At 41.5% G+C, this 12351-nt stretch overlaps 1 protein-coding gene across 1 annotated transcript in view; it reads right to left on the bottom strand.

Moving 5' to 3' along the window:
* Window positions 1-513: 513 nt before the first annotated feature.
* The window catches only part of LOC129343182 (protein argonaute-3), a 51019-nt gene continuing 39181 nt past the window's right edge, over window positions 514-12351 (bottom strand). The window contains exons 10-19 of the mRNA XM_054999258.1: window positions 11090-11212; window positions 10754-10887; window positions 7586-7770; window positions 6429-6588; window positions 5197-5287; window positions 4352-4546; window positions 4003-4137; window positions 3050-3151; window positions 2036-2235; window positions 514-655 (exon numbers count right to left, since the gene is read on the bottom strand). Of these exons, the coding sequence (XP_054855233.1) occupies window positions 547-655; window positions 2036-2235; window positions 3050-3151; window positions 4003-4137; window positions 4352-4546; window positions 5197-5287; window positions 6429-6588; window positions 7586-7770; window positions 10754-10887; window positions 11090-11212 (1434 nt within the window). The 3' untranslated portion in view covers window positions 514-546. The remainder of the gene's footprint in view (window positions 656-2035; window positions 2236-3049; window positions 3152-4002; window positions 4138-4351; window positions 4547-5196; window positions 5288-6428; window positions 6589-7585; window positions 7771-10753; window positions 10888-11089; window positions 11213-12351) is intronic.

Raw genomic sequence — 12351 nt, 5'->3', positions numbered from 1 at the left:
TCAAGTGCTGACAGCCACTTGATGGAAAGCCTTCTGACCCCTGCACTGGGTACAAAAAGATAAAAACTTTTTTGCGCAGTCTCCAGACTTCCCTTCCTCCCGCCCCCCAACAATCACTTTGATTGTTCCTATAGGTTTTAATACCATAATTAATTATTATTATTATTAATTTTTTTGCAGAAACAGTTGTGCTGCTGAGCAACTTGAGGTAAAGGCATAAAAAAGGGTTAGACTACAAGAAAAAAAACACGCAAAGGAAAATAAGATGACGGCAGCTCTTCCTTTAGGAAGTCGCTTCAAAAGCAGTTGGCTGGTTTCATATTGCATAATAGTGCCGTGTTCTCATTGAAGTAAACAATCTTTCCTCGCATCAAATACAAGGATAAGGCCCATGCCCCCACGCAGGATCAGGTTCAGCAGTGGCCGAGGTACACCCCGCCCCACCCTCCATGAACTGACCCCCCCTTCTGGAAACATACACTGTATGTGATTTAATTCTCCAGTTCGTCCTGTTCTGAATAGGCTTCATTCTTCTTTTTTTAATAGCTAAGCAAAGTACATGGTGCGTAAGGTGTCTTGGTGAATCTGTACAGCCTTTGCAAGTGCCTGGGGATCTCTCCCATTGCTCTGTCCTGAAACGTGGCTTCCTTCAGCACTGCAAGAGAGAGAACACATACTCAGAAAACTGCTTCAGGCCCAAGATGCAGCTTAAAGTTCAGAGCACACATTAATTAAGGCTGAAATTCTAAGTCCTCTATGCTGCAGGCATCAACATAAGCCCTTCTGCTAATTCTACACTAATGCCTGAGCCTGGATTAAACTAGAGAAGACCAGACATGGAAACTTGATTTCCTTTCACTGGGTAGGCAGAAGGAAGTAGGAGGAGCGTCCTAGCCTAGTTCCAGCTGCAGTTCTTCCTATATGACTTCTGTCATAGGGGACAATGTCTAGGCCGCTGCTTAGCAGTAAGTACGGAGGTAGGCACATAAATTGGGCTTGTCCATGCTGTGCATCTGCAAATACTTGAAAGCCATGTTCTGGTACATTGCAATAAAATCACATTTTAAATGCAATTCTAGATTTATACACTAAAATGAACAAGTTGCTCTCTCTTTTATGGAGATGAGCTCCAAATGACTGGCCTTGTTGCCAGATCTTTCGCATCTCAGGCACTAGATGAAGATATTTTTATTTTTGCAAGCACTCACTGTCAACGGTTTGGCTGTTCTTTGCCCCAAATACAGGCAACTCTGCTTTATTATTTTGCAACTACCAATGCTTATTTATTGGGCTCTTCCTTTTCTACTACAATATGATAATTTTGCAGTACAACTGTTAATTATTTTTTGGTATGGCTTTTATTGTATTATTGATACTTTGCAGCTATTATTGCTGGTTTTTCATGGAGGATTTTTTTTGTAAGCCACTTCAATCTTAATTAAGAGTGTGGAACAGAAATACCTTAAAAATAATTCCCACAGTACTCTGCAGTGTCAGTCATGGACATCTGAGAGCTTGCTGCTTGTGGGGTGGGGCGTGGAGACAGAAAATTTGCTATGGCTGGTCCCAATGGAGAGCGTATTCCTTTGTTACAACTTAACAAATTGCATAAATAGCCAACAGACCTTTCTTATAAACCAATCCTCCAACAACATAGTCTAAGTGTTTGAACATGCATACATTTGCTAAAGAGTAAGCATGCACATTAAGTGAAACACTGGGTTAGATCCAGTGCAAAGATTCTGACTTCTGCTAGAGCTCCTGCATAAGCAGAAATGCATGAATATGACGGCAGCAAGCACCTGTGCTAAGCTGAACTTAATTGTATCCCCACTTGTGCAACTGATTTATGGGCACTATAATATATAGGGAGGAATGCATTAAGTGTTGCACACAAGATCTTACAGAAGCTGTCTGTTTACGTTTCCATTTGGCCGCTGCTGGATCCAAGCTATTATGCTTTACTCAATGCAAAATATTGCAGCTAATTTGCAGGTCTAACACCCCCCCCCCAATTGATTGGCATCCCTTTTACCTGTCATGTTCTTTGTCCACAAGATGGTATCTTGCTCTGAATGCTACCAGGTGAGCATAATACGCTGGTGCAGGTATAGACACAGACCGTGTGCAGCGCACATAGGTGTGGCAGAGCTGGTAGGTTAGCAGCTGAAGTTCGTCTGCAGTAAAACAGTTATCATCCCACAATACATGATAATGTGAGGGACGGCTGGTACCCTACGGAAAAGCAAACATCAGTTTTAAGGGGTTCAATCAATTCTCTCTCTTAGAAGTTTTAATGCAAGAGCAATTGTTTCCACTTGTCAGGACACCCACTGCAGCCAACTCAGGAGAATCTGAGTGTACAGGTCCTGCTGACATTAGAAATGGATCCTGCATCCAGCCAGCCCCAGCCCTTGTTCTTGGGTCACCTCTACACAATAGATGTTAAAGAGTTTATTGTGCTTGATCTTAAATAGTTTATTGAGTCAAAGAAAATTCAGAGTGCCACTCAGTAAATATGGTAAACTAAAACAAACCTTTCCTTCACAAGAACTTGACACCAACCTGCTTCTGTTTAGAACTTACAAAGCATGTTGACCAAGTCTTTTCTGCAGCATCTGTAGAGAAGACAGGTGGATGCAAAGACACGGGCATGTTTCCTGTTTCTCTGCAAACACGTGCCTTGCCTTCAAAAGTTACCAAAAAGATTCAGCATGTGAGCAAAGATAAACCCTTCTGGGAAGTATGAAGGTTCTATTTGGCTGCAAAAATCAAAGGTTGAATGCTTACAATGTAACTAACAAGCATGCATTTATTTGAGATATACTGAGTCACAAAAAGGAAACTTAGAGATAATCTTCATCACTTTAAGCTACAATCAATCCTTTCTGATTACAAGACAAGGCACCCGTGGTGTTGATGGCGCGTGTCTGTCTATGAAAGGCATTGGATTTACAAATGTCTGCAGGTACTTTTGATGAGTTGCTCTGTTCATGTTTTCTGAAGGAGACCTTTCTTACATTACATGCATACTTCCTTTTTTTCTTACCTGTATTCCTGCATGGCTACAGAGGTAAAAATCAAATTCATATGGATGCGTGATGTCTGTGTCTACAGTTGTTCCAGCTGGGATGTTGCCACTTCTTCCAACCTAGAAAACCGTTTTTCCGCCCCAAGGCGGGGAAGAGATTAGCCTGTCAGTGGTTACAACAATGCAAGGATGATAGAAAAGTACTGATCCAGCTTCTCCCGTCTGCCCCCATTTTGTGAATGAAACCTATCTGCTTCTTTACTTGGGAGTAATTTTTATACAGCACAAAGTAAAATCCTCTTTAAAGATCACAACATCTGCTAACACAGAATCCAACCTCAGCTAGCCAGCAAATAATTTTGCTTTTACACATATGCAAATTCTGTGGAGTTTGATGAGGAACTGAAATTAAAAACCACTACAAGGACAAAAGTTCTTTAGAAAATCAAGTTGGGATATTGTTTAGCTGCCTGCCACTGAAACTGACCAGTATATTTGCAAGCACAGGAATATAAACATGGTCAAAACTCTGGTCTATGTAGCCCAGTGACATCTGATAGCAGCTTTAAGGTCCTCAGGCTGAGAAATGTCTTCCCAAACAGAGCTCCTTAAATTAGAGATATCAGCTACTGAACCTGGAATCTTCCACATACATGCAAACAGTGAGGCATGACCCTCACTGTAGCATTTTTATGGCAAATAATGCTCTGTAGTGCAGAGGCTACAGTGCTGAGCTACAAATCAAGAGGCCCCCTTCAGTATTAATCTTCCCTCTGCTGTGAACTTGTTAAGTAAGCCTTCATCTCCTGGCATCAGCCCCCTGGCAATCATGCTACACCTTACCAGGTTGTTATAAGGTTATCTCAGAACAAGACAAGGTATGTTTGAATACATTAAAGTACTATACAGCTAGGAAATAGGTCTCCATCCACATGTTTGGAAAAAAAGCAGTGAGGTAGGGCAAGTCTTACCCTTTCTGTCCTATCTGCACAAAACAGTCTTGTATGATGCCTCTTCTGCACAACAATGTATGTTATGCCTGGTTGATAATCCTTTTCCAAGCTGATGCAGGCCTCTCTAATTGCTAGCAGCTCATAATATAACACCTACAGCACAGAAACACAATACATTGTTTAAGTCTCAAACACAGCAAGAAGCTTAGAGGAAACCGGCATTTTGAAAAGCATCTATTTTCATCAATTGCTCATCCCCACAAATGCCTACAGCTGTCTGAGAAGAGTTAAATCTGAGAAACACATGAACTAGTCTCAAAGTTCAATATAAAAACTAACATCTTTGCCTAGAGTGTGTTGAACCAACCTGGCGAAACTGTCCTTCTGACACCCCATCACGGTAGAAAATAATTCGTGTGGGTTTGAACCGTGTTGACTTGTAAAACTGAATGAGAAGCTCTCTAACCATGGAGGCTAAGTCTTGGATGATCTCCTGGCGAGGCTTTTGAACTCTTACTGTGGCACAATACCTGCTTGGATGGGCATCCATGCTGCCTACAACCTAAACGAGAGAGACACATAAATAAAAGGCAGCAGCAGTTCCCTAACACAACAGTTATAGCAAAATGCACTCCATAATCAAGAGGAAGAATTTCCTGAAGGGCATCATTAGTGAGATAAAAAGAGAAAAGTTCCTAAAGGTCATAAAAAGCACTACTTCCAGTATTATGTTCACAGGAAGGCCACTTCAAACAAGACCAGAAAGAGGACTTGAAAGTTTACAGGGTTTCCAACATCCCCCCCCCTTCCCGCCATGAGTCAACTGTCTTTCCTGCAATTCACACATTAGCAGTGCAGGCAAGCAGGCAACAAGGGAAGTCACAGAAAAGGGACTTGCAGGAAGCAAATGTACTGAACAAGCCCTCTGACTTCTAAGAAACACCCCAGCAACACCTTGGGTATAAGCAGACCTCATGATTTGGTGTCGTGGGGAGGGTGGAAGAGAAATGCAAAGTAAATAAATAAATACACATTTGTTTTCTATCAGGGAAACATCAGAACGATACAAGGTTGGAAAACTAAGCACAAAAGGAGGCATGGAGAACTCACAAGAAATAGTGATGGTCTAATTCAAAATGACTAGTCCTCATGAACTTAGAGGTTCCCCGCCCCCAGCCTTCAACATGTGGAAAAAAAATTAACTGGACTTACAGCAGCTATGGATGGCTTCTTCCCATCCCCAGCAGGTGGATGAGTAACATCTGCACCCAAGAAAATCACTGGTTGCTGGAATACAGAAGGTCTTTAAAAAAAGGGGGATGGGGGAGAAGTGAGTCTCAGTACCTTATATACAACACTGCTCAGGAGGTTCATTGCTATTTGAGGAAACAGCACTCTTATCATGTTATCTTCATGGCCACAAATTAAATCGTAACTACAAACTTTAAAATAGAACATAGGGAGTTGAAGGCATGAGAACCCCTTTATTTACATCTACATATCCTCCTTTCTCACAAGCATTTCAGGACCCCTTCATACCTTCCTGGCTGGAGAGAAAAATCTACACATGTAGACTAGTTTGGCTACAGATTTGTTGGCCGCAGTATCAGTAATGATTAATGTCAGAAAAGCAGGGAAGATAACAGGGTGAAGCCATAACCTACTACAATCCCAGAAGCTGTAATTATTCTTTAGAAGATAACATACTCAGAAGGCATTCATCACTGGCAGGAAACAATAAATGAGAAAAGCAACCAAGGCCAGAGAGCTCTCCCCTATGCCAACCTCAGGGAAGTTTCAAAATCAGCCTGCAATGTTACACTTGTGTGTGTAATGGGGGGGGGTTAATTTCCCCCTTTAGTGTTCAAAAGACAAAATTCCAAATCAGTATAAACCCTTGGACTCATGTAAGTCTTTGGACCTCAGTCCACAAATCCAACATCCAGCACTGACATTTACAGCATACCCCAAAGACTGGCCCTAGCTCAGATGAAAACTTAGATTACTAAGTGGGGTTTTCCAATGAATAGGGACACAAGACTGTTATTGCCTGAACCTCCCCTCACAATTTCTGTTCTTCTCTTTTCTACTGAGCCTGATTGCAACAAATAAAAATCCAGATTTTAGGTAGTTAAATTTGGCTCTCAGCAGCATTACCTATCACCTAAAGTGGATCCTTGATTACTAGGGTTTTAAAATGTCTTGTTCTTAACCTATTGTATTTAAATACACTTACATATTGCATAACCTCAAGAAAGGTTCTTTTTTGAGGATCTAGAAATGTGCATGTACTTAAAACAAAAAAAACCCTACCAGACACTGGATCAATTTAATATAAGAATACAGAATCCCTTATTATAGTAACATCCAATCCATAGGCTTTTAAAAATCTTACACTCTCTAGTATCTCGACAAATATTTTACCATTAAACAGGGGTTCTTACCGCTGATGAGGTACAAGGATGTTATTGATTCCTCCAAGTTTTACATTAATCTTTAGGCACAAGTTTGAGAGGGTCTGAGGAGATGTTTTTATGACGTTCTTTACTTGAACACACTGTGTGGCCATACCCAAAAGTGTATCTCCCACACGCTTCACCTCCGCTGAGAAACAAGCATTGATATTAAGAAAGGTAAATAACATTAAAGCAAAAGAGTCAGTTGACTTAGTTCCTGCCCTGTTGCCACTGGTGGGTTATTTCATACAGAGCTGAACTGCTTTTCAGAACTGTTTTCTTTCTCTCTACTTGCGGGGCCTTGAACTATTCACCCACCCTCAAGCAATCTCCTGAAGTAGCTGCAGAAGGCGTGTGGAAGATGGTCCTCAATGACAGAGAAACTGCAGAAGGAAAAATTCATTCAAGACTTCATAGTTTTCTTAGCCTCAGGGGAGAGATCTTTCCAGAGTTCTAGACTGGCACAATGGGGCCTCCTTTCCAAATGGCAAATGCAACTTGCAGTTTGGTTCTCAGGCAGCACCACAGAAATATTTCTAGTTTTATGTTCAAAAGACTATGTCCTGTAGGGTCCATCCTTTGAGTTATGAAGAGCCATGTTGGACCAGACTCAAAGACCCATCCAGTCCCACATTCTGTTCATACAGTGGGCAACCAGCTGCCTCTAGGAAGCCCACAAGCAGGATGACTGCATCCTCCTGCCTGTGCTCCCCACCAACTGATATAAAGAGGCATGCCACATCTGGTATCAGAGGGAATAGAGGTCTATCATGATTAGCAGCCATTGATAGTGCTGCCCTCCCTGACTTTGTCCACTCCCATTTTAAAGTTTTCCAAGTTGGCGGGCATAACCACATCCTGTGACAGTGATTGGCACAAGGGACGGGAATGATCCACCATCTTCCTAATGGTCAACAACTATTCCCCATCAGGGGACTTCCCTTGGCTTTATTCCTCTTACCCCGATCAACTTCCTGCAACAAAATAAGGCTTTGGAAATCAATAATTTCCTCACAATTCTTCTGCACCGTGCCCCACTTTCTTACATCCTCCAACAACTAGCTATGTTATAATACCATCCAACTACCTATGGACAAAAGCAGCAATATAACCATGAGCTGAACATAATTTTGATATTGGCTTACCATACACTGGTGTCTTCCCTGGCAGGATGACTATGATGAGCTGGAGCCCAGAATACGTGTTCTTAAGGTGCCGGAACATGGGCTCCACGCTGTCTGCACCTTGTGCGTATTTGCAGAAGCAGGGCTGGCCCTGGATTGGCATCCCTGCATCCTTGGAGATCTTGCGCAGCTGGTCTGTGAAACCCCTGACAAGACATCAAATGGTGGATTATGAAGCAGCAATGCCAGTGTCTATGCAGACAAAGTGCCTGCAAGTCATAAACTGGGTTATTCCTCTGTTTAAGCAGGATTTTCTCTCTCCTGAAGATAAATTTTCTTACTATTAAGGGATGAAGATAAACAATGTAATTCCGTGTGTGGCTAAATTTTTGGTGGCTGAGTAAAATCACTTTGTAACTCTGGCAGTAAACTCTAGGTTTCCCTTTTAGTAGGTAATGGCTTGTTGTTTATGATTTTGGTCGTGGAAACAGTAATTAAGAAGAAGAAACTGTGGGTTTTACAGCTGGATCATGGGACTACATGCTCTCTGCTACCAAGTGCTTCTTTCTGGAATAAGAATCTGGATTATGCTACCGATTTAGGATTGTGATTTCATATCCTGCTTAAAGGTGAACACAGGTGGGCATTAAAAATGGCATCAAATAAAATAGCCAGTGTCATAACACTTTTATCTAGATCTATGGTGTGTCCTTAGTTCTGCATACAGTTCTAGTTACCCTGTCTCAAAAAGGATTTCATAAGTGCAGAAAAGGGCAAATCTATCAAAGCTCTGGAACACTTTTCCAATAAGGAAAGGATAAGGAGTTAAAGGGTTTTTTTAAAGTTAATGACAACTCAAGGACATCACATGACAGGTTTACAAAGTTATGTATGGTACTGAGAATGCAGATAGAGACTTTGCATTATTATTATTAATATTTTTTCATGCTAATATTTGTTTTTTCTCCCCATCCCATAATATCAGAACTCTGAGTCATGCAACCAATTGCCTAGAAGTAATTTAGGACATAATACATAGTTTATGGAATCTGTCACAAGGAACATGCCACGATGGACACTTGTTTAGAGGGCTTTAAAGAGAAACTAGACAAATCTAGGCCTCTATTAATGGTTTACTACGTATCCAATTGGTGGTACTACCAGCAGGGGGAGATCAGCATAAGAAGAAGAATATACCAGCTTGGAGGGGAAGGGGTTATATACACTTCAGTTTTTCATTGTTGGCCATTACCTTTAAAGCCCTAAACTATCCAGACTGGGATTCTTAAGAGGTCACTTGCTCCTATATGAAGCTGACCATCACTCCAAAATCTTCTCCCAAGTTCCTATGGTGTTCCCTTGACTTTTAGAGGCCAGATAAGCAATTACCTAAGGTAGAGCCTTCTGTGTAGTGGAACCTTAACTATGGCTGCGGGGAAGTATTTCGATAATCTGGCACAGAAACCAAATTTTAGGCACCAGGTCAAAATAGCCTTGTTCCACTCAGGATTCCAATAAACTTGATTCCTTTTTTGCTTTATGAGTTGATGCGCATCCCATCCAATTCCAGAAATCATTGTGTTACATATTCTGTCAGGATGTTTACAAATGGGTGATTTGTTATAAAGTCATATTTTATTGTTATACCCTGGTTTAACCAGCTCTCTCTCTATTTAATGCCTCAGAAGCCAATGGCTGTGACGAAGAATTTAAAAGTTGTTTAAAATAAGAAGTTTTTCAAACAAACAAGTCATGTCAGGGCTGATTGGAAGGAGAATGATGCTCAGGAGAAGAGGTTAGTTGTGAAACGAGTCATCTTACTGCACTGGAAGTCTAAATTGTATACCTGGGGGATGAGACATGATGTGTCTTGCAAGTGAGTGGGTTGCTTTTAAAAGAAATGAAGTATTTGAAAAATTCCAGCTTCTCTAGTCTGCTTTCCTAGAAACCTTTTGAAATGCAGTATGCTGTTATTACAGATCAGTTTGAAGCTATTACTATCCAATAATCATTCTCTTTGATTTAACTACCTTGTCCTTGCCTTTTCTGCTTTTCACTCCTCTCTTTACCCTTTCCTTCTTGGGGAATATTGTGGAAGAGGGACAGAGCTGCTGAGTGGAAGGAAAATAGTGCTTAAATGGATTGTTTGATAAATTCCTTTAGAAAATGTCACGGAAGAAAAAAGTGAAGAAGGATTTGGGTGACGGATCATATGAACTTATAGCTAGGTGTGCACACTTTGGGGTTCCGATTCGGGTTTTTAACCCCGATCAGCCCGATTTGGAAGGATTCGAGATTTCCAAATTGGCCCCAGCATTGCTGAGCTGATTTGGGAAGCCCAAAGCAAAGCTTCCTGAAGCGATTTGCAGAGCTTCGGAAAGCTTCGGGGAAAGAGCAACACTTTTCTTGCCGCTTGGCTTTCAAACGCCCACCACTTTTCAGCTGATGGGAGGGGGATCCCCCATCAGCTGAAAAAAGCTGCCAGCATTTGAAAGCAGAAACACTTTTCTTGCTGTGCAAGTGTTGCTGCTTTCAAAGGGCAACTTTTTTCAGCTGACAAAAGGGGGATCCCCCTACTATCAGCTGAAGGAAGGGAGATCCCCCCTCCCCATAGCTGTAAAGTGGCTGGGGTTTGAAAGCCAAAAAATTTTCTTGCTGATTGCAAACGGCAAGTAAAGTGCTGCTTTGAGCTTCAGTGTGCTCCGTAAAGATTCCATACAGTACAGTACAGTTTACGTACCGAAGCATTTAAACACCTGAATTGTTTTCCTGCTTTGGGTAAATCCAAAAGAGGAAACCCGAATATTTTTTGGGTGCACACCTCTGCTCATAGACCATTTCTACTTCCTCAACCAGGGGACTAAAGGATAGAAAACGTTACATAATAAGCGTTCCTGCAGTGTTTATACCAGGATGCTCAAGAACCCAGGATATTGTGTTGCTTTGGTGAAACTCCGTAACAGCCAGCTCCTGCATTGCCTAGGTGAACGGCAAGAATGGGCCTCAACAGTAACAAAAGTAATAGGTTATTGGAAGTCAAGCAGGTTTTAAGTAACTAAATAAATCATTTTGCTGCAAAGAAGAGTTCACTTTCACCAGCTTCAAGGAACCATGCAAGAAACCACCACCACATCACCTTCCAAACAACAAATCATGCCCTAAAAAGTTCCGAATGGAGTCAGGGCTTACTTCAGTATCTCTTCGCGGCACTGCCTCTGTGTTGCAAAGCAAGCTATGGCCCACATCTTGATCTCCACACCAGTGTGAAATTGTTTTCCTCGCATATCCCATACACCATGGCTCGGTGTTGCTACTGTTCGGTTCTAGGGATTTTTTTAAAAAAATTGATTTTAATATATTAGAACAGAAATTACACCATTTTTGCACCAAGACACAATTCCACAGATGCATACATTCAGATTCCTGTATTAAGTCAATGCCACTAAATTGAGAAGCCCCAAAACTACAACAAATCTTCTAATAATATATAACGGTCAGTACAGTAAAAAAAAAAAAATCTCTTACCCTCCCTCCATATTGCAACATGGGAGCTGGAAGCACACGCCCTGTTACATGAGCCATCTCATCGCGAACTTTAAACTGAAACTCCTGAACAAATGGGTCTGCATCATAGTTCGCACTTCTCACCTTGGGGTAGAAACCAAACAGAAGGATCATTATTTTGGGTACAGAGAGTGAGGAGAGTGCTCCAATGCCATTCTGCTACTCCAGCAAGCCAGAATCAAACATTGTACTGTATAGGTGAGACAGAGTCCTATAAATCTTCAATATGCTTTAGACTGTTGCCTTGAATGTGCAGTCATTTGCAAATTGTTCCATTATTTGCTACTCTCACCCATTTTTAATGCAACTACTCCTTAAACATCATAGGACTAGATCCTGCAGTTCTGTTCTGCTAGCACAGGCTTTTTTAATGTGGGAAGCAGCCTTTCCTTGAGCAGAAGCCTCTTTTTTGCAGGTAGTGGAACAGATCCACAATTTCTCCATTAGACTGAACATTGACAAGGTACAGTTAAGGCAGGACAGTTTTCTACATCAACACCACTTACCTTCCACTACTGCAACAGAATCTGATTTTTCCCTGACTTAAATGAGCCTTTCATACCTAACCACAGCCAAGTGAGAATAGTCTCCTGTTACAGAACTGAAATTTAAGTTTTCTGCTTCTAATACTATAAGTCGAGTTTCCTCTCAATGCTCAGGCTAAGCCATAATGAAAGAGTAACAACAATCCAGTTTATAAGAAGACACTCCTACACAAAACACTGTGCCGCTTTGGGCTGTTCAGGGAGCAAACCTCGGGTGAACAGCACATGTGATGCTGTGCATCCGTCCGTAATTTGTATGTATAATCCAACCACAGAGCGGAGAGGAAAGGAAAATGGTGAGTACAGGGTATACACACCACACTACATTCTACAGAATCTGGGGAGGGGGCTTAATCTGTGATCCCGCCCCCAAATTCTTGCTCCCCTTGCCTACAGTTGCTTCCCTTGCATAACAAAAAGATGATATGAAACAGTTCACATACCCAATCAGGGACACAATTTATAGCTCCAGCAATATGAACACACACGAATATGAACAAAGTATCTTTCTGAAGGCCAGAAGGAAGTAAACAAGCTAACCATATGTCCTAGCAGGCACTGTGTGCATTTTGGGAGGAACCAAGATAATGAAGTTACACAAAGTTCCTACTACACACACTACATTTGATGTTAGCCAAAAGGCCGAGATATGATACTATAAACACATGTTTTCTTGAA

This window comes from Eublepharis macularius, chromosome 15 (assembly GCF_028583425.1).
Source record: "Eublepharis macularius isolate TG4126 chromosome 15, MPM_Emac_v1.0, whole genome shotgun sequence".
NCBI classification, from domain to species: Eukaryota; Metazoa; Chordata; class Lepidosauria; order Squamata; family Eublepharidae; genus Eublepharis; species Eublepharis macularius.
The sequence above is the reverse complement of the archived record's forward strand: the minus strand, read 5'-3'. Positions and strand labels throughout refer to the sequence as shown.